The sequence below is a fragment of the Pongo pygmaeus genome, chromosome 17 (assembly GCF_028885625.2).
Source record: "Pongo pygmaeus isolate AG05252 chromosome 17, NHGRI_mPonPyg2-v2.0_pri, whole genome shotgun sequence".
In the NCBI taxonomy this organism is placed as follows: domain Eukaryota; kingdom Metazoa; phylum Chordata; class Mammalia; order Primates; family Hominidae; genus Pongo; species Pongo pygmaeus.
Genome location: NC_072390.2, coordinates 28,307,562 through 28,332,406, shown reverse-complemented (window position 1 = coordinate 28,332,406; position 24,845 = coordinate 28,307,562). Strand labels below are relative to the sequence as shown.

The 24,845-nt window shown below is 40.2% G+C and overlaps 1 protein-coding gene and 1 long non-coding RNA gene across 9 annotated transcripts in view; one reads left to right on the top strand and one right to left on the bottom strand.

The window, feature by feature from the left end:
- ARHGAP28 (Rho GTPase activating protein 28) overlaps positions 1-24,845 on the top strand; it is a 194,424-nt gene that overhangs the window by 153,738 nt on the left and 15,841 nt on the right. For all 8 annotated transcript variants that reach the window (XM_054461014.2, XM_063653405.1, XM_063653409.1 and 5 more), the window contains 9 exons: positions 172-337; positions 451-542; positions 2,901-2,978; positions 8,434-8,596; positions 13,455-13,537; positions 16,184-16,381; positions 16,728-16,841; positions 21,387-21,443; positions 22,956-23,080. In XM_054461014.2, coding sequence (XP_054316989.2) covers positions 172-337; positions 451-542; positions 2,901-2,978; positions 8,434-8,596; positions 13,455-13,537; positions 16,184-16,381; positions 16,728-16,841; positions 21,387-21,443; positions 22,956-23,080 — 1,076 coding nt within the window. The remainder of the gene's footprint in view (positions 1-171; positions 338-450; positions 543-2,900; positions 2,979-8,433; positions 8,597-13,454; positions 13,538-16,183; positions 16,382-16,727; positions 16,842-21,386; positions 21,444-22,955; positions 23,081-24,845) is intronic.
- LOC134738428 (uncharacterized) lies at positions 2,196-6,371 on the bottom strand. The gene is made up of 3 exons (XR_010124146.1): positions 6,278-6,371; positions 3,481-3,565; positions 2,196-2,299 (listed from the first exon to the last, which is right to left on the bottom strand). It is a non-coding gene; the product is annotated as an uncharacterized LOC134738428 (long non-coding RNA).

Here is a 24,845-nt window from a genome sequence, read left to right as displayed (position 1 = left end):
AATTGTTCTAAACCACATATTCATATTTCTAGGATGCAGCATGCTCCTTAGAGATGTTTTGCAAACAACACGTTCTACTGCATAGATTTAGAGTGTCCAGGTAGCATTTGAGTGAATGTATAATAATTTTCCTTTGCCATAAAAAATAAATACCCCCACTGTGTGTTTTAGAAATTTATTATTCAGAAAACCAGATTTGGCTTAACTGAAGCAGGAGATCTGTCTGCTGAAGACATGAAGAAAATCCGCCATCTCTCTCTGATTGAATTGACTGCCTTTTTTGATGCCTTTGGAATTCAACTGAAAAGAAACAAAACAGAGAAAGTAAAAGGACGAGGTAACTAAGAAGACTGATTGCTTCCAGAAGGCTTTAACACTTTGACACAGTGGAATAAGATAATGCTTTTCTGATTTCTTTTTTCTTTCCCTCTTTACTCTCTCGCAATGAAGACAATGGGATTTTTGGAGTCCCACTTACAGTCCTCCTGGACAGTGACCGAAAGAAAGACCCTGGAGTGAAAGTTCCCCTGGTGTTACAAAAAGTGAGTAGCAGGCAAGTGAAAGGGGAATTCACAGAGCCTCATGCTTATGATTTGGTACTTTGTAAACCCACAAATGAATTTTCTTTTAGATTTAAAGACACTATCGCCCTATTAGGACTCAGGCCCCTGGTGCTTTTCAGCTTTATTCCATGCACCGCATAACGGCCCATGGCGCCTGGACCAGTTGGCCTTGCTGCATTCTTTTGGAGCCTGTTACATTTTGTTTGCCCATCACACATCAGGTGACGGACACAGATGGTCTGACCCAGGGCATGAGCAGTTACATTTTTTTCCAATATTTTTTCAAATGTTATTTGCACATATGAATGTGTTTGTGTGTGCATTTGATTATTCTGTCTAGATAAAGATGACCATTAATTATTACCAGTGCATATATAAATCATACAAATATTTGCTGAGATATAGCATAGGCTGGGTTTTAAAAATGTGTGTATGTGTAATCATTTAATCAATTTTCCAAACCAAGTTTAATAAACTCTAAAAACCAGCATGTTCCAGTCATTTTCCAGTGTGTCTGTGCAGATAGGATACATTTAGACAAAAAGAATAATTTTGGTGGAAGGAGGTTTCGAAAATGATATTATCTGAACTATAAAATGCTAATATCTCTGTGACTATTGTTGCTGAATACCTGATTTGCTTTTAAGTCATGTTGTTTTATAGCCGGCAATTTACACTGGTTTTTACCTAACTGTGCATTTATTCAACAGTGACATCCAGTGGCACAATTAAAATTCCTAGTCCTTAACACAAATTTTGTTGAATTTTAAATTGAGTTTTTAAATGATATTTAAAAATATTGTCTAAGGAAACATGTACTTACCTGACACTGATAATCATACATCACTTGTTTAGCTTCCTATATTTTGCTACCAGTGCCTCAAATTGAGATACTTCTCAAGTCAGGTGACTGACTGGCTGGAGATAGGAGCCAGGAAGATGGCACCGAGATGGCCAGAGGATACAACCAACACCTTTGTACACACGGGCTCTCCGTGGGTGACTTCCCTATGCAGGGCTGTGCCAGTGCTGTTTATGTAATATCACATCTAGTCAGCACGGAGCAGCCCAAGGAGGCTGGTTTTACCACCGCCCTTTTACTGATGAGGCAGCTGAGGGATAGGAGAGTGAGAAAACTTACCCAAGACACACAGTCAGCAAGACGTGGAGTGGGAAAAGGAGCAGAGCCTATAGCAAAGTCCAGAGTCCATGGTGACGCTGAGATTTTCTTTCCTTCACTGAGTTAAAACCAGCATTGTCTTTGTCCTGTATGTAAAGGAGAGAGTTTAAAATATCAAAATCAAAGACGATTCAGCACATCAGTTTATAGTACCGTGTAGGTACAAAAATCTAGCATAGAACTTAGCAAATAGAAAGTACTCAATAAATGCTAAACTAAATCTGGATTTATATCATATTAGCAACATGTTAGCTGTTATTACTACTGGATATTAAGTGTTCCTCGCCACGACGCCTCAAGATAGTACTCTTCCACTCCTACAAGAGAGACTTTTCTTACAGACGTGTTTCTTCTTCCTAAATATCTGTTTGCCTCCATACCTAGAAGAATTACCTTAGTTCCAGGCACCATCCACCATCATTTCTTGAAAGGAAAATAGCAGAGATGCTGGATCCCCTTCCTTCTTACTGGGTGAACTTGGCCAAGTTATTATCCTTTCCAGAGAAGCACTGTGAGCTGCTTTATTACAGCAAATTGAACTGTTCTCCTTGGTCTCCTTAGCAGTAGAATAGGGTTATTGTGAGGATTAGATGAGTTAATGTAGGTAAAGGACTGAGAATAGGATCTTACACATAATCAATGCACAATAAATGGTAGTGTTTATTACTTTTTTAACACCCATCACCATCCTGAGAACTCACGAAAGCTATTAATCTTTACCCCGTCTAAACTCCTTGATCAGACATCTAGAACTCCTATAGTTTCTTAGTCAGAGTGATTGCAACCAATGACAGTAGATTTAGAATCTGTTACTGATCGGTCTGCAGAAAGAGTTATAGTAATCAGATCTTAAAAATGGTTAAGAGGCATATATAATTTTAGAGTGGTTAAGAGCACGAACTTGAGTCAGTGCCGTTACTTACGAGGTTGATCTTGGGAAAGTTGTACAACTGCTATAAATCTCTACTTTCTCATTTGCATGTTGGAGGATAACGTTGATGTCATAGGATGGTTATGAACATTTAACAAAGCATTCAAGTGCAGGGCAAATATATATATGCTTGGTAGCTTATTGATTCATGTCATCATTGTTACTGTTTTATATGTTTATGATCATATAGAGGTACTTATTCTTGTAATATATCATTGCTTTCTAGTTTTTTGAGAAAGTTGAGGAATCAGGTCTGGAATCTGAAGGAATTTTTCGACTTTCGGGATGTACTGCTAAAGTCAAGGTACCGAACATTTTGTCTCTTCCTAGGTAGAGTTCTAAGCTAGCTAGACCCTGTTCACACAAGCATCGGGTATCCAGATCTTTGTTGTTCATTAGACATTATCACTTGGTCCTTCCTAGTATTCCTTGGTGCCTGTGGTAAAATGTTTGTGCCAGAGTTTTTTCATGATCCAGAATTTTAAAAATCAAAACAGAAACATTAAAAAACCAAAAACAACAATGAAATAGCACATCAATTCACCATCAAAAACTGCTGCTTGCCTTTAGTTTGTAAAAGTTGAAACGTCTCACCACCGTTTTGGAGGTTAAACACCTTAGTTTGTTGTGCTCCTCTCAGCCGTGGAATTCACTAAGCCAATGTTATATGAGCCTTTATTTCCATCTTTCGTTGGTTTAAACATTCTTTGGCTCTCCCTTTAGTGAAAGCTCTTACAGGAATTTGTAGCAATGGCTATAACCACTAGAATACTCACTCAGCAATTCCAAAACCCAGTTCCACTTACGGTAATGTTAACATCCACATCTAAAACCAGCTGTTAAGTGTGAATCTTGTTCTTTTGCTTTCTTACTTCCATGAGGTGGCAAACTCTACAGTACAATAAAGCAAAGAACTATTAGAAAAGAAAAGCTTTTCTCATAAAAATCCAGCAACACATCCCACTGTGTCTGCGGGTAGGCATGTACCATGGAGAGCTCATTCCTGTGGTTGGATCACTCCCTAGCTTGCAGATGTGAAAACCTGAGCAGTTTTAAAAGATGGATCCCTGAGCAAACAGTCTCAGGGGCGGGGGAAAACCAATGTGGTAATGTTTATCAAAAAGACATTTGTAGAGGCAAAACAGCATCTCTTCATTAATTCATTTTGGTGTATGCTTTGGGAAATTCTATTTGTATGAGTCTCACAGTTTTTATATAGAAGTGTGACAAGAGGTTTTTCTAAGTGGAAACTGAGAATAGATAGGCTGTGTCTATTGGATCCTCCAGAAAGCAGATGCTGAAATGATGGGTGAGGAGCAGAGGAAGGTCATGGCGGTACTGCTTCTGCAGGATGAAAGGGGCAGGAACCAGGATTGGCTGGGGTGAGGCTCCGACCACAGTGCAGGTCTGACAATTCCTAACCACGGAGGAGCCGTGTGCTGGGCAGAACGGGCCAGGCGGCCCTAGTACCCATGCCTCACCCCGTCGTGGGCTGGGGCTTCCTGCAGAAAATATGGCTGAGCCACATCCAGAAGGGGTCCACAGCTGGGAGAGTCGGCTACCTGGGCTTTTGCACATGAGGGCAAGGTCTTCCATGAAGTGAGGTCAGAGCAGAGCACCAGGGCATCAGGGCTCCGGGCATGTTGAGGGGTTACGACTTCCCTGAGAGTGGAGTTGGCTGAATGCTGGCACAAGTTCTTGTGGAAGGCAGGGAAATGCCCAACGGCTCCTTAAGGTTTATGCTTTCTAAGTTGCATCTGCTTTCTGTCTCCGTTTCTCGTGTGTTTGGTTCTTACATACTCTTCTAAACAAAAGTATCTGACATGTAAGGATGAAAACCATTACTTATTTTGGTTAAATCTTTGGTTATATCTGCAGAGTCAGAGAACCAAAATGAAAGAAAGAAATTTCCTAAACAGAAACAGATTCCATCTCTTGAAACCTCTGTCCATAATTGGGAAACTGTATTTGCACATATTCCTACTGGTTCCTCTGTGTGTGTGTGTGTGTGTGTGTGTGTGTGTGTGTATGTGCATGTGTACACATGCATGCATGGGTGTATAACATGCATAATGCATATGATTTAAATGTCCTGTTTCTAAATCACCAAAAGGAGAAAACATTACAGGGCATTTCTTATGTGCACAAAGTTTAACGTCATAGCAGCCGTTACCTTTCTTTGGCTAATCTTCCACTGAAAAATGCTTCTCAAAGGCTAATCATTCCTTCAGAATGTTATTATAGGCACATGCATTCCTGAACCACATATATAAGTCAGTCTTTTTTCTCCCCTACCCAGTTTTATGTAGTTTCAGCCTATTTATTCCATCACTTATTAGTGGAAAATGTAATCCAGATGTTTTCATGGTTTGAGCCCCAGGAAGGCCAATATGAAAGAAATCTGGGCAAGTGAACAGAAACCGGGAAACACTGCAGTTAGAAAGACATTGAAACGTGATGCATTAAAAGGTTCTTTATTCCTCTCCTTTATTCAAACTTTTTATTTAAACTACCTCCTTTTTTGTAATTCATCCACTAAACTACTAAAAACTCCATTATAATTATCCTCGGATTGAACCAAGTCGATGATACCAGCCCTGTGGTCCACTAGTGTATCATTACTGTGAACGGTCTGGCCTGGCTTTGTGCTTTAAATGCTTGGGGAGGCTGACAGGGAAGCAGCCCTGGGAGGAAGCTGCTGGTTTTAGCCAAACGGGGAACATGCAGCTGTGGAGCCAAGTCCCAGACTTGAGGCCTCAGCTCATTTGGAACCAATTTAATGCTTTGCTTGGTGTTTGCAATGATTTTCTTTTCAAAAATGACAGAAATTTGAGCCAAACACCGGGGAATATATTTTATGGAAAGAGGCAGACTGTTTGACATGCGAGATTTTCTTTTTTGACTAGTTTGAATCATTCCAAGGCTGTTCTAAATGTTTTATAATTACCTCACCTGGCTTATTTAGGCTGGTCATTTGCATTTGTATAAAACTACCTCCAAAATAGAGGTAGGTTGCATTTTTGCTGAAGGGAGATTTAATGACAAGACTTCTCATCCTTGCCTAGTGCTCTCAGTAACAGGGGTCAGAAAAACAGGGCTTCTGAACCTCTAAGTGCTCCCCATCTTTGGCAAGGTAAACCCACACCCGGTTGACGTGGTTTCACATTGGGGCCACAGAAATGTCAGCTCTGTTCAGAACCAAAAAAAGACATTATTTCTCTCAGTGTTGCTTTATACCAGCCATCCAGACAATATGATGCGGTATTATTCCCTAAACAGTCACACCGCATACGCGTGGGGTTCCCATAGTAATGACACTGCAGGTCAAAATAGACCTGAGAGTGGGGGAGGGGCGAGCAGCCAGTGCGGTGCTTATTGAGAGCTGTCAGCATGGCAGGCCCTGCCCTGTGAGCTCTATGTGATATTATTTGTTTTGATCTTGGGAATGTCGTTTTAATATTCCATTGTACATTGAGAAGCTTGAAGCACAGACCATACCCTAGTCAGTCGCAGAGTTGGGATAAAAGCCTAAAGGATCTGGTTGTAGCACCTGCCCTTGACCCTGGTGCCCTGTTGCCCCTTAGGTGACTGGGAACTACTCACAGGTTAGGACGGCCACATTCGTGATTCAGATAGATTCCTTTGGCAGAGGTATGTGGAAAATGAATTTGAATTCTTCTCCTCTCGCTGGTGCTTCCTCTGCACTTGGAAAACAATGTCCCCTTTGCTTTACTGCAGTGGTACCAGGCTATTGATGGGAAATGCTTACTCCTCCTCCTGTATTTTTCCTATTAACAGCACTGCCATCTGCCCATTACAAATCAGATGGAAATCATCTTGGAAAATCATCTCGGATGATTATTTCTCCCTCTGAGTCTCATATTCAATCCATCACTGATTCTTGAGAATTTTCCCTCCTGGGCATTTCTTAAATGCCTCCTCTCCTTTCTATCCTACAACTGTTTATCCAGATTAGTCCTTAGTTATCTGTCCCTGGAAGTGGTGCTGTGGCCTGATAACTGGGTTCTTTGCCTGTCACTGGCTTCCACCCACCCAACCTATGCCAAGCTCCACGCTCCCCCAAATCATTTTTCCATCTGGCTGTCAGAAAAGACAAATCTACTCTTGCCATTCCCGTGCTTACAGATGTTCCAGGCTGCCTCATTGCCTACAGGGTGAAGGCTAGTCCCCTTAGCACTGGCGCTCGCTGCTCTCCAGCCTTGTTCCTTGCCGTAGATGCGCCAGCAAGGCTGAATGAACTGGAGTTCCCCAGACACACTGGATCTGCTGGCATTTGTATCACTGCTTGAGCAGGATCCCCTTCTATTTCCTCTCCCCTGTAATCCTCAAGACTTGCCCCTAGCAGAGTTTGACTCCTCTCTTTCCTGGCTGCATAGCACCAATACATGACTTTTCTTTTAGCATGTGCACTCTAAATTAGTCGTATCAGCTCATGAAATAGTCCCACCCACTAGATTACAGGACACCGAAAGGCAAAGAATGGATCTCATGCATCCTCTTTTCAGAACCCACTCTATCTCTTTCATTTTAGGAAGAACTTTATATTTACGCTTAAGGTTTTGTAAAGTGTATTTATCACCAGAGGGTTTCTTGATTAGCCAAAGTATTCCTATAAGATTGAAAGCTTCTCCAGGACAAGATGAAAATCTCCTTTTGATACTATCAGTAGAGTTTAGAGGGTGCATCAGAATCATGTGTATCTCTGTAAGAAACTTGTGCTGCCAGGGACCTCCAGTTTTCAGGCTCTGGGAGCCAAGAGAGTGATTATGTCTGGCTGGTTAATGAGCTAATCCTTATTAGGAAAAGGTCGGATGTGCACACTGACTCTGGCTGTGCATGCTCAAGGCCAGAAGAATTAGGCTTCTCATGAGAATAAAGCAGAGGTCTTAAAGAAACAGAGCTTTTAGAGTTCCCTGTCTAAGTATCTTTTCTGGAGCAGTTAGTGTCAGCTGGGAGACTGACTATAACTGCTGGCATTATAGGTAAACCTTGTAGTTCAAAGGAGCAGTAAAAAATGAGTTTGCCTTTGAAAAGAAACATGAAGCCTGAATGGCACTGATAATCAGATGAATTCATAATGTAAAATTTGTAAGCCAAGTAGAACTTACGGAGGCTTAGAGGTTTTTTTAAAAGTATTTGCACAGTGTTCCAAACCTTACAAAGGATTGGGCAAGCATGCAAACATGTGGAAGACATGTGTCTGTCTTGGAATAAAACTTTGCTGTCACTGCTCCAGGAAGATGATAGGTTTGCATGTTGCAGCGAGGTCAGAGTTACTTTATTGGGATATTTCTCATTCTGTTTGTGAACTGGCTGAGAGGCAAACCTTCTTGATCTAATTTAGAAATAGAAGAGAGGATGGCAGAAGGGATTATGTAAAGGGGGGAACGGAGACTTTGTCAGAATCTAACAGTGTATTTATCATGTGGGAATAGTGGTATTCTGCCAAAACCACAGAAATGAAACTGTGATCAGAGTAGAGAACTTCTATATTTGTGTAGAATTAGAAAATTATTTCAAGATCAACATTATTTTTTAAATATTTTAGAAAATTGTTTTTAAAAATTCATCCTCACATAGCTATTTCCCTTAGTCATGTTGAAAAAAATTACTCTTAGTAGACATTACCTTACCAGTCTGTTTACCAAAAAAGTTTATGTAAGAACAGTTTTCAAAGGGGAAAATGGGGTCAGGTGGTAAAAATGCATTGAATACTGACTGTTTTCCTTGATTTACAGCAATACCGTGAAGAACTTGATGCCAAGTTTAATGCTGATAAATTTAAATGGGACAAAATGTGCCATAGAGAAGCTGCAGTAATGTTGAAAGCATTTTTCAGAGAACTACCCACCTCTCTCTTCCCTGTGGAATATATACCTGCCTTCATCAGTCTAATGGAAAGTAGGTGGAAGACGTTAAATGTGAATACGCTAAGATATAAGGTCAATAAAGTGAGAGCAGAAGAGAGATGCTGAATCAAATGTGCTCATGTATAGATTTGCTGTGTCCTGACAGTGCTTGGTGGAATATTAAGTTTGATGGCAAACAGTCACCTACTTACATACTTATATACTTAAGCCTGGTTTAGAGTTTTATAATCATTAAAAGGCAGAGGGGTTTGCAGAAAGACCAGGCTCTTGAGATTTGGATTCCTGTGCAACCATCTGTTAGCCATACAATCAAACCTTCTGAGCCTCAGTTACTACATCTGTAAATTACAGATAATAATTACTTGTCAGGGTTGCCGTGGATATTGAATGAAGTCATTTAGAATAGAGCCTGGTGTGTGATAATGCATCAAAAAATACGACATCACTGCCTTTCTTAAATCTGAGGTCCTAGGTTGGATGATGCAGCATGCAATAAATACTTCAGAGAAGATAATTTGTCTCTGAAAATTACAAAGTCACATCATGTTTCTGAAAGTTACAAAGTCATATAGATTAGGCCTTTAAGTGAAGTATGTGGGCAAAAGCACAAAAATTATAAAGTGCATGTTGTAATTGACAAGGAATCATTTGGCATGGTTTGAGCATAAAGGTTGAATATTGTGGAGGATGTAACAAGAGAAAAGTCTGGAAAAGTAGAATGGGGGTACATAGTGAGGGTTTTAACTGTTAACCTGGAGAGTTCAGGGGTTGCAAATCTAAATATGTATGAGCATGCTAAGTAAATGTTGATTCTACACGGACCAAAAAGATCTGTGTCCAAACTGAGAGGACACACCCCATCTAGAGACACTGGCCACTGCTTGGTTCTCCATAATGGTTGCTGTGCCACACTGAGAGCCAAATCCAGGCTTTAATGCGAAAACACTTAATTTGAGAATGTCAACCACTAATTTTTTTTTTTTTTTTTTTTGAGACAGAGTCTCACACTGTCGCCCAGGCTGGAGTGCAGTGACGTGATCTTGGCTCACTGCAACCTCCACCCCCCGGGATTCAAGCGATCCTCCTGCCTCAGCCTCCCAAGTAGCTGGGATTACAGGTGTGTGCCACCACACCTGGCTGATTTTTGTATTTTTAGTAGAGACAGGGTTTCACCATGTTGGCCAGGCTGGTCTCAAACTCCTAGCCTCAAGTGATCTCCCTGCCTCGCCCTCCAAATTGCTGGGATTACAGGCGTGAGCCACACCTGGCCCAGCCACTAATTTAAATTTTAAAATGTTGTGTGAACTTAACAGGTGATGTCTCTATCTGCCAGTTTACAACCTTCTCAGGTTGGCCAGAACTACAAAATCATTAAAATTACAATGAAAGAAAACAATAGATCCTAAGTTGTATGACAAAATTTGTCCTAAAAATTATGTAGGTTCTAAATCTTTGAATGTTTTAACTAAACCAGATTCATAAAATAATCTTTTGTTTCTTGAAAGAAGAGAATATTGTAGGCAAGGCAGTTGTTTTCTAAGCTTTAATTCACATGCTGTCCGTGACCAGTATCTATTTTCTTTGTAAGCTTACTGTTTTTTTTTTAATGAGAAAAACTTGCTGAAAAAGAGAGAAAAGCTACTAATTTCCTTCATTCATTTTTATTTCAGATATTGTATTTTTTCAGTTCTAGAATTTTCAGTTGGTGCTTTTAAAATACTTTCTGTTTTTCTGTTGAGGTGACCTATCTTTTCATTCATTATAATCATATTTTCCTTCATATCATTGAGCACAGGTACAATAGCTGCTTCAAAATCCTTGTTGGCAGCCAGGTGCGGTGGCTCACACCTGTAATCCCAGCACTTTGGGAGGCTGAGGTGGGCCGATCACGAGGTCAGGAGATCGAGACTGTCCTGGCTAACATGGTGAAACCCCATCTCTACTAAAAATACAAAAAATTAGCCAGGCGTGGTGGCGGGCACCTGTAGACCCAGCTACTCTGGAGGCTGAGGCAGGAGAATGGCGTGAACCCAGGAGGTGGAGCTTGTAGTGAACCGAGATTGTGCCACTGCACTCCAGCCTGGGTGACAGAGCAAGACTCCGTCTCAAAAAAAAAAAAAAAAAAATCCTTGTTGGCTAGTTCCAACACCTGGGTTATCTCAGGGTTGGTCTCTGTCTTCTCTGAGAGTGGGTTACACTTTCCTTGTTACTTTGTATGTCAATTAAGTTTAAAGCTTATTCTGAACATTATGAATACAGTGTTTGGAGACTATGGATTCTGAAGTATTTCTCCAAAGAACGTTGTTTGGTTTCTTTCACTATTGTTGCTCTTTTAAGCCAGCAGTTTGCTTGACTGGACTCAAATTGCCAGTGGTCTTTTGGGCAGGAGCTCAACTCTCCATTCAGCTGTTCAATCCTTCACCATGTTACCCCACACATGCATGGTTTGTGGGTCAGCCAGAAATTTGGGTGAAGTTTATACCAGAATTAGGGCCTTCCATCTCTGGATCACTCATTTGTTTTTGTTTTTTGGTAGTTTGAATTACGCAAGGAGGATTCAAACCTCTAATTCCAGATCTGTTCAGAGAATCGTATTTAAGAAGGGTATATGAATATATTAATTTTCATCCTCCAAAATATTCAATCCTTATGTTCAAACCATGCCAAATGATTCCCTGTCAGTTACAAAACATACTTTATAGTTTTTGTGCTTTTACCCAAATACTTCACTAAAGACCTAATCTGTATGACTTCGTAATTTTCAGAAACACTGTGTGACGTTGTAATTTTCAGAGACCAGTTATCTTCTGTGTAGCATTTACTGCATGCTGTATCATCATTACTGCCTATCTGACTGCAGCCAGTACATTTCACTGAAGGGAGATGTTCTGAGAAATATCCTCAAAGGATTCACAAAGAGTCCACATTCCTTCGTATGACTTTGAAAGTGAAAAATATTATATTGCAGGTGGTTGATTTGATACCAGCGAACTCTGCAGGAAACCCAGAGTTCTGGCCTGCTACCAGCAGGAAATAATGGCCTTTTTGCCACCTAAGTAAGCTCTAGTTGTAACAAGATTCTCTGAAGGGGAGGATTGTGAACAAGTGCGTGTGTGTGTGTGTTTAAGCTGTCCCTCTCAATACCCTCAAATGGAGCTCAGAGAACACAGAGCCTTTTCCACTAATGTCATTACTTTCTCTTTTCAAACTTGGCCCCAAACTTGACCGTAAAATTAAAGGACTAGTATCATCATCAATCAAGCCTCAGATGCTTTCATTACATGCTTAATAACTTTCTGGGGAAATAATGACCTCAGGAAAGAGAATACTTGTGACTGGGATGTATTAAATGAATTAACTACAAAACTATTAATCACAAAACAGCGTTGAGCCAGGTTTCCTAAGTAAAATGAAAATGGATTATTTGCCAAATTAAACTTAATCTTAAAAGAGCTTCTTAATTTCTCTGAAGTTAATGGAAACATAGTGGTCCCAAGCCTACATCTGCATCTCTTGGTTTTTTTCCCCCAGAGTTGTTTTTTTTTTTTTTTAATTGCGTTGGAAGGATTAGAGACAGTCCTCAGCCTGCCATTTATGCACTAACATAATGTCTTATCTGCCCCTAAATGCTTTGCACTGAGACTTGCTCTTAAAGTTTCTATTATTCAGGCAAGCTCACATCAATGTGTATTTGCTGTTTTCAGTAACATCCTGGACCTGCGTCATTATAAATTTGATACAAGTATCTACAAATCCACACATGGATTTTTCTTCAACAATATGATCCTCCCTCTCTCCCCATATTGCTTGGTTGTATACACTTGTCATCTACTTCTGAACTCTAGCACACACAGCTCCAGTAACCTACTAGCTTGTCACAAGTGTTCCCACTGCTGTACAGCTCAGTTAACTTCACCAGCAGCTGACTGCCTTCCAGCCATTGAATAGAAATAGATTTTCCTTCAACTTGAGAACTCCCCAGGATTCCAGAACATAATGCTTTCCTCCAAGAACTCCCCACCAAGACACCATTTTGAAGAAAATACAGAGGGACAAAGGAAAGCCTAGATTCTCTCGTGTATTCTAAATTTTCAGCACAGCTGGTCGTGGATTATCCAGCTGTGGATGGACTCCCTGAGTATAAATGCCAACCCTCTGGCGCCATCTTGTGTCATTATTGAGGAAGAAAATACTCAACAATCTCCAAACATCCAACTACAGTCGTCACCTTCCCTAAGTGTCCATGGAAGATCTAGAATAAGTGTCATAGATCATAAAAACAAGAGCAAATATGTAGAAAGATAACTATTTACAGGTACTGATTTAAACACTCTACATATATTAACTCATTTAATCCTCATAACAGCCTGTGAGGTAGGTACAATGACTATTCCTATTTTACAGATAATAAAGTAGATGCGACAGGGATTAAATAACCTGCCCCAGGTCACACAGTGACTAAATAGTATTCCAGGATTGAAACCTGGTTCTAAATCTGTGTTCCTAATACTTATACTTTTCTGCCTCATTATATGGAAGCAAGGTTTATTTTCTCTTGTATTGAGTGAGCTTCACTTCTATTTGTAGTATTAAAGGAAGGGAAGGTCTGCGAAAGTACTTTGAAAGGGAAGTGCTATCCAAATCCAGAATTATTCTGAGGATCTCGTTGGCCACCTGCCTCAACAATGGCATCGTGGGATGGGAAAAGGGAGTTGATGGACGGAGGCTTCTGTCCAAGTGAACAAATTTACATTGCTGGGCACAAAACCTGAGTCTTTACCACCAAAAGCTGTCAGGAGCCCTCCTGTGCCACCAGATGCTAGCAATAAATGCTGTCGTTATGCATCAGGGTTTTTTAAAGTGTATGACTGTTTCTGTTTTCTTGTTAGGAGGGCCTCACGTCAAAGTACAGTTTCAAGCCTTACACCTCATGGTCATGGCGCTGCCTGATGCCAACAGAGATACAGCTCAGGTACGTCGTGTCCACCTCACAGCTTGTCATGGGGCTCTTATTGCCCAGAGGACATGGCTCATATAGGAAAATGAAAGTGGAGATGACAGTTCACTGAGCCACCTGAGCATGCTGCAAACACACGGCCTTTCTGTGCTCCCACTGCCCTTCTCCTGAGGAAGACAAGAAAGAGTGGAGATCTTGGTATCTTGTTTCTTTTTTTTTTTTGAGAGACAGAGTTTTGCTTTGTCACCCAGGCTGGAGTGCAGTGGCACGATCATAACTCACTGCAGCGTTGACTTCCCAGGGCCAGGTGATTCTCCCATCTCAGCCTTCCAAGTAGCTGGGACTACAGGCATGCGCCGCCACACCCAGCTCATTTTTTGCAGAGACAGGGTTTCGCCATGTTGCTCAGGCTGGTCTCCAACTCCAGGGCTCAAGTGATTCTCCTGCCTCAGCCTCCCAAAGTGCTGGGATTACAAGTGTGAGCCACCATGCCCGGGTGGTATCTTCTCAAACATTTAAGTTTCATTCACTCCATTCATCCCAGAGATGTTGACTGTCTATCCTGTGTCAGGCATTGGGAAAGGTGTTAGGAGTAGGAGAAGAGGCAAAAATGAAGGCTTAAATGGAACAATGTCAGAAGTCAGTAAGACCATTATGTAACTTGTAAAATAGACTCTATAACTGCTGGTCCTCAACTACTCATGTTAGTCTGATGTACTGAAGTGGAAAGAAAACTCTGATGAGCATCCTCGGGGAGGAATTTGAAATCACTGGTTTAAATAATATTTCCAGTGTGTTCACGTTTTTAAATTTGTGAAAATAATTCAATTTAAATAGTTCTAGAATTTCAGAATTTTAGAGATCATCTGATAGAATTTCATCATTTTACATATTAGGAAAATGAAGCAGAAAAGTGATTTCTCCACTAATATATATTAGAACATTTGATAGAATCATATTCTATAGTTTCATCCCCAATTTTTCTCTCTTTATTTCACATTCATTCTTTGCTGTATGTTGGTAAAAATCAAAGTTTCTCTTGCTCTCTGGATAATCATTCTATATACAATAGGAAATTTGTTTTAAGTACAACAGGTATTTGGAATCTTTGAAATGAAATTGAGATAAGGATGTGTTGAAAAGAGATGGTAATTTTGAGGCCAGTAAACATAATGCTGAAAACAAAGGTGGTTCTTAGTGCTGCCTCTTATCATACATTTCAGTGTGGTAAGGACCTTCCTCCTACATAGCAAAAATATCTATGTCAATTATAATATATGTCAGTCATATTATATCCTTGAGGCAAGGACAGAGATCAGCTATGACATAAAAATGTCCTTTTCTAATATAATTCAATAATTTTTCAAAAACTGAAAATTTATTAGCTTGTTTTTTGGCTTTGTCTACACAGTGTTCTTTTATCAAAAAAAATCCATCTGGTATCAAATATCTGAGTCAAAATGTCATCTACCCTTTCATACAACTGAGGATGCAGCAATTATCAAATAATTCAATACATTTCTAACAAAAGGTCCCCCCAGAACATCACGGGACTGGTGAGGATGTTATACACATGCTCTGTCTCTCTCTCTCTCTCTGTCTAATTTTTTATTCTAAATTGTGACTGCAGCTAGGATTGCGGCTGGTGTGGGTTAGAGGTCAAGAACTCTAGCTGAAGAATTGGTTCCCTTCGTTCAGATCCTGGCTCTGCCACTTAAGCTGAGCAAAGCTGCTCAGCCCCTCTCCACCTCGGTCTCTTCATCTGTAAAATAATAATAGTACCTACCTCACAGGGTTTGGAATGATAGCGAGTGAATATAAAAAGTACTAAGAGTAATGCCTGGCTCACAGCAAACCCTCAAATGGATGTTAACTATTATTACTATTTAGTGCTGTTTTTCTCATTGCAAATACTGTACAGTGGAATTCAAACTTGGAAAACCAAAGAGCACTTCTTTTGGGGATTTCAGTCGTCTTGGTGAATTTAGTATTTATACTTTGATAGCACAGCAAACTTGTATTAAGCTTTCTCAATTTTTTATTTTTTTTAATGCTTAGAAGACCTGCACACAAACATTTGCTTTTGGCCAGCTGTCAATTTCAAAGTTGAAAAGCAATAGAAAAATAGCACCCAAAAACTCAATTTTTTTATTGTTTAGTTGAGTTTACATTTGGGCTGAGGAATGAGATACTTATGTTGTTTGAATGGATTTTCCTTTCCCTAGGAAATTGTAAATAGTTTTCAACAGCAATGCTTTAAGTTAAGGGTACTTTTCAGAATTACTTTTCTTCCTTCACAGCAAAACTACCTTTCGTGTTTATTGAACTGCAGCGTTTTCTCTTCCTGGTTTATATTTAATTTTAACATTTGTCAGACTCTTTTAGGATAAAAGAAAAGAAAATGCAAACCTTATTTATAGAAACTGCAATATAATAAAATCCATTAAAATGGCTACTTTTATGAAGCAGACAGTTGAATATACTGCTCACATTTCTTCTCAGTACTTTTAACCAGTTAGATGGGAAACATGGTACGTTTAACCATTCTGTACTTCTGACAGTTCTCTGGCAGCACAGTGAATGGGAATAGAATGAATGATAGCAATCAGGGGCACCTTTTGACAGTGTACAATTGTATGACACGATGCTGTTTCTTCTTAGGCCCTCATGACATTCTTCAATAAAGTGATTGCCAATGAATCAAAAAACCGAATGAGTCTGTGGAACATTTCTACAGTGATGGCACCAAACCTTTTCTTCAGTAGAAGCAAACACTCTGATTATGAAGAATTACTGTTAGCAAACACTGCGGCCCACATCATCCGCCTAATGCTTAAGTACCAGAAGATTTTGTGGAAGGTGAGTGACATAGTGATGACAGGTCCTCCTCAGAAGTCCATGGCCCCAGGAAACATAAAGCCTCCATGATTGGGCAACTCCCTTGGTCATAGGGAAGAAATATGAGAAGATAACCCCAGGTGGCTGTGCCAGCCTTACACCTTCTGGAAGGCCTGCTCTTCAACACAGTTTCCCTTTGAAACAGGGATCCACATAATTTTTTCTAAACTTTATAAGGACAATGCCACCATTCCTGGCTCCAGGATACCGAGTGACTGGGAGGAGTTGCCATGCCTGAAGACAGAATCTGCTAGGGAGATTGAATTCAAGTGTTTTCCATCCGGTCCAAGCTATTTTTCTTCTCCAGGTTCCCTCTTTCTTAATCACTCAAGTAAGAAGAATGAATGAAGCCACGATGCTGTTGAAGAAGCAGCTCCCGAGTGTCAGGAAGCTGCTCAGGAGGAAGACCCTCGAGCGGGAGGTAAGACAGCAAATGAGGCATGGTGATTGTTCACTGCCTAGATTTGTACTCCTCAAAGGGAGGCACAAAGTAGCTTGTCATTTAGAACCAAGCGTTTTATATTCTTAAGGATCAGGGAGTGTCGTAACTCTAAACATCATGGAAAGTGGGTCCATAACAGAGTACCGTGGTCTTTGCATCTTGTTGAGAGTTATGTGCTTTTTGGTTAAAGTTCTTGAAATATCTCAGTCAGGAAGATTGTTTGATATCCCACCAGAAAGGCTAAAATGGTTCTCGCAAAAGCTGAAAGTCAACATTTTAGTCCCTGTCAACTTGATTTAAGGGCAATCCAGTGTCCAAATGTCTAATACTTGGGAAAAGAGATTTCTTCATTGATTGGTTAGTAAAGGAATAGCTAATCCTTAAATTATTTTGTGTAAATTCATTGCATTCCAAGGAATTCAGAGTTTTGTTTTAACACAGTTATTTGTGTGGAAGCACATAATGGAAACAAGTTTTAGAAGAATTATTTTTACTGCTTTTATCTAACTTGAGGGTGATCACAAGTGCCAGACATTGCATTCAACCTTGAGGAGGATGTGGAGATACTTGAAATTTACTTTGCCCTCAAAGGAACTTACACCTAATGTGGGAGACAAATGTATATGAGAGCCCCAGGGGCCCGGTAGGGAAGTACCAGGCCAACTGTGCCAGGGCCATGCAGAGGACAAAGAATGTGCTCTAGCGTGGGAGACTGTGGATGGCTTCATTGAGGATGCAACGTTGGAGCTACATTTTTTTTTTTTTTGAGACAGAGTCTTGCTCCTCTGCCTCCCGAGTTCAAGTGATTCTCTTGCCTCAGCCTCCCGAGTAGCTGGGACTACAGGCATGCGCCACCATGCCCGCCTAATTTTTGTATTTTTAGTAGAGACAGGGTATTTTTAGTAGAGTAGGGGTTTCACCATGTTGGCCAGGCTGATCTTGAACTCCTGACCTCAGGTGATCCGCCTGACTCAGCCTCCCGAAGTGCTGAGATTGCAGGCATGAGCCACTGTGTCCTTCCTGGAGCTACATTTCTTTTTATAGAGTTGGAGTCTTGCTCTGTCACCCAGGCTGGAGTGCAGTGGCATGATCATAGCTCACTGCAACCTCAAACTCCTGGGCTCAAGTGATCCTCCTGCCTGAGCCTCTGCAGTAGCTAGGACTACAGATGCATACCACCACACCTGGGTAACTTTAAAAAAAATTTTTGTAGAGACGAGAGTCTTGCTGTATTGCCCAGGCTGGTCTTGAACTCATGGCCTCAAGCGACCCTTCCACTTCGGCCTCCCAAAGTGCTGGGATTGCAGATGTGAGCCACTGTGCCTGGTTGGAGTTGTATCTTGAAGGATGGATACTACTGTGAAAGGAGAAAGAGAGAAAGTCCAGGGAAAAGGACAGTAAATGCCAAGGCAGTGAGGCAAGAGGGAGTGTTGTTGATTTATCATAATCGTGATGAAAGACTGTATTCTCTGACTCATGATAGGCAAAGTGACTTCATATCAAGTAGAACCAATACTTTTATTTAGAAATGAAATTTTTAAAAATTTGTTTTAATTGAGAAAAAATCACATAATATAAAGTTCACTATTTTAAGCATTTGAAATTATGCCAATTCAGTGTGTTTGAGTATATTCACGATGTCCTGCAACCATCTCGGCTCACTGCAAGCTTTGCTTGCCAGGTTCAAGCGATTCTCCTGCCTCAGCCTCCCAAGTAGCTGGGATTACAGGCGCCTGCCATCATGCCTGGCTAATTTTTTAAATATTTTTAGTAGAAACAGGGTTTCGCCATGTTGGCCAGGCTAGTTTCGAACTCCTGACCTCAGGTGATCCGCCCACCTCTGCCAAAGTACTGGGATTACAGGGGTGAACCACCACACCCAGCCTGAAGACTTTTTCTAGTAAGTCCAATGTCTGGACTTCCTTAGACAGTTTCTTTAGAAACTATTGCTTTTTCTCCTTGTGTAGGAGCAATATTTCCTTGACTTTTTTTTACCTAACAGCTATTTGTTGAAGACTGGACATTTTGAGTATTATAATGTGGCAACTTTGGAATCAGATTCTTCTCCCTCCTCAGGGTGTGTTGCTTCTGCTCTTGTACCTATTGTTTGTTCGCTTCATGACTTTTCTCCTGAACTGATTTTGTAAAGTCTGTATTCTTTGTTTTGTGTGGCTATGGAAGTCTATGTTCCATTAGGTTAATGATAACTAATGATTAGACAGAGATTCTCTTAAATGCCTGGAATTAAAAAACCTCCCAGTCTTTGCAGATGAGCAGTGTGTGTGCTAGGGCACACCTTTAGCACTCTGCCAAGCAGTTTCTAACTCTGCCTGAGCCCTCGCTTCCTGCTTGCACAGAGCCTGAGGATCAGCCAGAAGTTTGTGTTTTCAGCTGTTTCTCAATCATGTGGCCTTTATATTCTCAAGAATATGTTAAGGCTTTTTACATAGGCCTTATGTAAAAATAAAGGCCAAATAAGGCCTTTATTTTCCAAACATCTCAGTCTCCAGCCTTGCCTCCCAAGCTTTTTAGTTATCTCTTGTTTTCCTCAATTTCCTCAATTTCCTCCGATCCACTGCATCAGGCAGCTGTAACAAAAACACTTGCCTGTAAACGTTTTTGACATTACATAACCCTTTAGCACCCATTAAGTTCCAAGTTAGGCAAGGTAAAGGCAAGCCTTTTGAGCCAGTCTTTGAGGGAGCCACCAGACAGATGAGAACAAATCATTAGAATTCTTGAGTGAGGTCCACTCTGCTCCCTGCAGTACCCATGCCAGAAATGCAGGCTGTTATTTTCAAGGCTATCACTGGACTGGAGAGCAGGGATGGAAAAACGTAAGTAAAAATGACACACAGCTCTTCTTCTTACTTAAGCACTCCCCTAGTTGAAGCCTTTAGATTTGTATCCAGAATTGTAAGAGTCAATACTGACAGTTTTTGCCAGTTCATCCATTGCTTTTATGGAGGGGCAGCCATTTTCACTCTGTTAATTATACAAAACAGTATAATTAAATGTGTGGAACAGAGGTCAGGTCAGGCCTTGTCAGTTACTACCCATATGAGCCTAGACAAACTACATTCTTTCTTTGAGTCTCAATGTTCTTATCTTATAAATTGGGAGGGAGGGCAGATAATGATCTATCTGTTTCATAGAGCTGTCATTAGGATGGACTTATGGGGGTGTGTGTGTGTGTGTGTGTAAACTGTACATTGCTATATCAATGTCGCTTTAATGTTTTATTGTAAATAGAACCAAGATAGAATGTAAAGGTTATAAATACCATAGAAGCAAACACTTAAAGACAAAGAAATAGTTTTTCTTTCGTACTATTGTATCATATTGCTTTTTGTTTTGTTTTGCTTTTTGTTTTTTTGTTTGTTTTTTTTTTTCTGGTCTTCCTAGATATTTCTTTTTTTTTTCTTTCTTTTTCTTTTTCTTTTTATTATTATTTTTATTATTATTATTATTATACTTTAGGCTCTATGGTACATGTGCGCAACATGCAGGTAAGTTACATATGTATACATGTGCCATGCTGGTGTGCTTTTTGGTTTTTGTTTTTTTTTTTTCTGAGATGGAGTCTTGCTCTGTCACCCAGGCTGGAGTGCAGTGGCGCGATCTCAGCTCACTGCAACCTCCACATCCTGGGTTCAAATGATTCTTCTACCTCAGCCTCCCAAGTAGTTGGGACTACAGGCATGTGCCACCACGCTTGGCTAATTTTTTTGTATTTTTAGTAAAGACGGGGTTTCACCGTGTTAGCCAGGATGGTCTAGATCTCCCGATCTCATGATCTCCCCACCTCGGCCTCCCGAAGTGCTGGGATTACAGGCGTGAGCCACCACACCCAGCTGCTATATTGTGTTTTTAATTTTTGATTTTGATTGGAATAGACAGTTCATTAACAAGTTATAAATTTAGAAGTCAGGAAAGACCATAGAATAAAAATCAGCCACCTCTGACTTCCCCTCCTGGAGACAAATAGTATCACCAACGGCAGGGTGTGTGTACAGGAACATGCAGGTGTATAAACCTTCTGAGATGCTCTATCTGCTTACCAGCAAATATCAATGTATGTTCTTTCCCCTTTAACATGAATGTAGCATACAGGAAACACTGTCCTGCATCCTGCTTTACTGACTTAACAAATCATGGGGATTATTTTATATCAGTCCACAAAGCCAGCACCTTTGCTTCTCTGCTTCTTTTGCGTGCTATTCCATAGACACACAATAAGTTATTTCAGCAATCTCATATTGGTGAACAGTGTGTGTCTAATCTTTTGCTGTTACAATCTGTGTATCAGAGAACAAACATCTGTATACATCATTGTTCACAAATGAAGTGTATTTATAGGATAAATGCATAGATGTGGAGCTGTTGGATTAAAGTGCATATACATTTTATAATTTTATAAATATTGCCAAAATGTTCTCCTTAAAGATTGTACCAGTTTACACTTCCAAAAGCAACATATGCTTGTTTTCTCAACATTACTCCTAAAGACTGTGTTTCTTTTAGACTGCAAGCCCCAAGACTTCAAAGGTACTGCAAAAATCACCCTCGGCAAGAAGAATGGTAAGAAAAATAATTTCCTTTCCCTTCCATTAACTCCCTATAAAGTCTTCTCTGGCGACATCCACCACATTTATGTATAATGTTGGTCATGAACTATCCTTCAAACTTGACATTTTCAATGTGGCACATAAAGGAATGGTAGAGGGACCTGACTAGCTGATGATTCAGAATGTGTGCCTGGGCCTACTATACACAGCTACAATGCTGTGGAAAGTTATAGGAGGAATAAGATTATTGCAGTCATCGGTAAGTAATGTCAGAGTGTGCAATGTATTGTATAGGGAGAGGCTTCTGGGGAGCTGGATGAAATAGGACATAGATGATCAAAGGCATACTTTAGGAGTACAGTCTTCGCTGCAATGAGCCCGGGACTTGGCTCCCACCCAGATCCAAATCCCTCGGTATCTTTTCCTGAACTCCTGCCCTCATAGTCCTTGCTGGTAATGTTAGGAGAATACTGTAAGAACTGACTCTGTTCGAAAATATTTTGTGTTAGTTCCCTAGGGCTGCCCTAACAAGGTACCACAAATGAGCTGGCATAAAACAATAGATATTTATGATTCTTTCACAGTTCTTGAGGCTGAAAGTCCAAAATCAGGGTGTCAGCAAGCTTGGCACCTTCTGAATGCTGTGAGAGAAGCACCTGCTTCTTGCCCCTCTCCTCGCTTTTGGCGATGCCAGTAATCCTCGGCATTCCTCATCTGGTCTCAGCCTCCATCTTCACATGGTGTTCTTTCTTGTGTCTCCAAGTCTCTTCTCCTCTTATAAGGATGCAAGTCACTTGGATTAAGGGCACACCCTACTGCAGTTTAAACTGGGCTTCAATTTGTCTTTTGGGGAGACACAGTTCAACCCATAACGTATTTATTCTAGGGTATCAATAGAATATTGATAGAATGTGACTCTAGGGAGTCCATTTATATAAATCGTCTACATCATCATCCTTTGAGAAGGTACAGATTTAAAACAATTAAGAGACACCATCTTTCCCACAGCCACCTACCCTGTTCTGCAGTGTTTTCAGCACACTTTGAGAGGTCCCGTTTCAAGTGCCCACGTGGAATTGAATTTGGGCCAGCCCTGCTAACTAAAGAAAGGGAGTATTGGAGAAGCCATATTTTCTAATTGACTCTTAAAATTTTCAAAAGGTTGGTCTTCTTAAAATATATTGAAGTACAGAATTATGCTTAAAGCAGGGTTAGGAGTCTGTTCAAGAAATGCATAAATAGAAACATTTGATTTTTGTCATAACCCAGTTTTTCCCCCTCATGATTTTAAGTCATTATAGCAAGACCTGACCATGTGCAGTCAAAGTAAAAACCCAGGTTAAGTTTAGTCATGAGTGAGTCTCCAGCTGAGAAAGAAAGTAGTGTTCCATTCTGGTTAATGTTGATCATAGTGATGTGTTTTCCTAATTCAGAGTAGCACTGATTTTCATATCTCTTAAGTGCATCATTGAGCTGATATTCATCCTAGTTTGACAGACTGTACTGAATTTCTCCTCCTTGGCAGTCTGACGTGCCGGAAGGAGTCATACGGGTCCATGCTCCACTTCTCTCCAAGGTGTCCATGGCCATTCAACTCAACAATCAAACCAAAGCCAAAGACATATTGGCAAAATTTCAATATGAAAACAGGTAAGTCAATGTGAATGAAGGTCTCTGCACAAGAAGGAAAACCTTTATCAGATGAATAACTTTCTAGGCATTTACAAATTTGACCTTTTGTAAAATATAGAACCTGTTGCTTTAGGGAGTTTACCAGTGGATTACTAGAATAAAAAGAGAATGAAGTTAGTAGATATATGACTGCTAACAACAAAAGTTGTTTTTCAAAGGAATTTCTAGAAATGGGATTCTTGATAGGTATTGTCTATCTTGGTAGCTTCATTTATTCAGTGAGTTCTACCTTTTATTTTATTTTATTTTATTTTATTTTATTTATTTTTTGAGATGGAGTTTCGCTCTTTTTGCCCAGGCTGGAGTGCAATCGCACAATCTTGGCTCACTGCAACCTCCGCCTCCTTGGTTCAAGTGATTCTCCTGCCTCAGCCTCCTGAGTAGCTGGGATTACAGGCATGCACCACACGCCTGGCTAATATTTTTGTACTTTTAGTAGAGACGAGGTTTCACCATGTTGGCCAGCCTGGTCTCAAACTCCTGACCTCAGGTGATCTGCCCACCTTGGCCTCCCAAAGTGCTGGGATTACAGGCATAAGCCACTGAGCCTGGCCGACTTTTACCTTTTATTCGAATGAAAATATAGCAAGTTAGTTTTGTAGATATCTTGATAGTCCTTCAGGAATAACATTTTCCTAGGCTTGCATTGGCTTTAACATGCCTGTATCAGATAGAGATTATGTAGTTAAGTGGATACCATAGCTGTCACTTTCCTTAAAACATACTACTAATAATTCTTAGAATCAGAATGATACTTACAAAAATTATTTTTGCAAATCTGCCGTGATCACCTTAAAGGGGCACAGATCATGATAATTTTTGTCTGGACATGCTTACTAAAGAATGAACATTTGTCTTCTGGTTTATAAAGGATGAGAAGCACTCATTTATCCATTGTAGAGCATGTATGATTTGCTGTCTCTTGTAAGACTGATGGATGGCCTTAAAATGAAGCATTCCAATCGTGTTGAAAAGAAGTAGCCTTGTTGAGCAAAAAAGCCAATTGTAAAAGTTAACATATTGCATGATTTCATGTATATAACATTTTTGAAATTAAATTTTATTGATGGAGGATAGATTAGTTGCCAGAGGTTGGGAGGGATGATTTGGAAGAGAGATGGTTTTGGTCACTAAAGGCCAACATGAAGGACCCTTATGGTGCTGGAACTTGTGGTGCTGGGATCTTGACTGTGGTGATGGATAACTGACCCTCTATAAAATTCTACTGAAATTAATACATACACACACAAATGAGTACAAATAAAACTGGGAAATCTGAATAAGATAGGTAGACTTTATCAATATCAGTATCCTGATTGTGACATTATGCTGTAGTTCTGTGAATTGTTACCATTGTGGAAAATGGCAGAATACAAAGAATCTCTCTGTATTATGTCTTACAACCACATGTGAATCTACAATTATCTCAATACAAATTAATTTAAAAGAAAAGTAGCCAGTAAAAGTAATCTATGGTGTGAGGTAAGGATGGTAGTTTTTCTACCATCAGGAGAAAAACTTGGGAGATAGGTGCACCAAAATCTCAGAAATTACCACTAAAGGTCGTAGTGGAAGGTAGGAGGTGGAGGAAGGAATAGTGACTGGGAAGGCATGCTGATGGCCTCAGACTTTTTTTTTTCCTTTTGGTATTAGATTATATGATGTGTTCACTTTATGAAGATTCATCAAGTTGTATACTTCTGACTTGTGCATTTTATATATA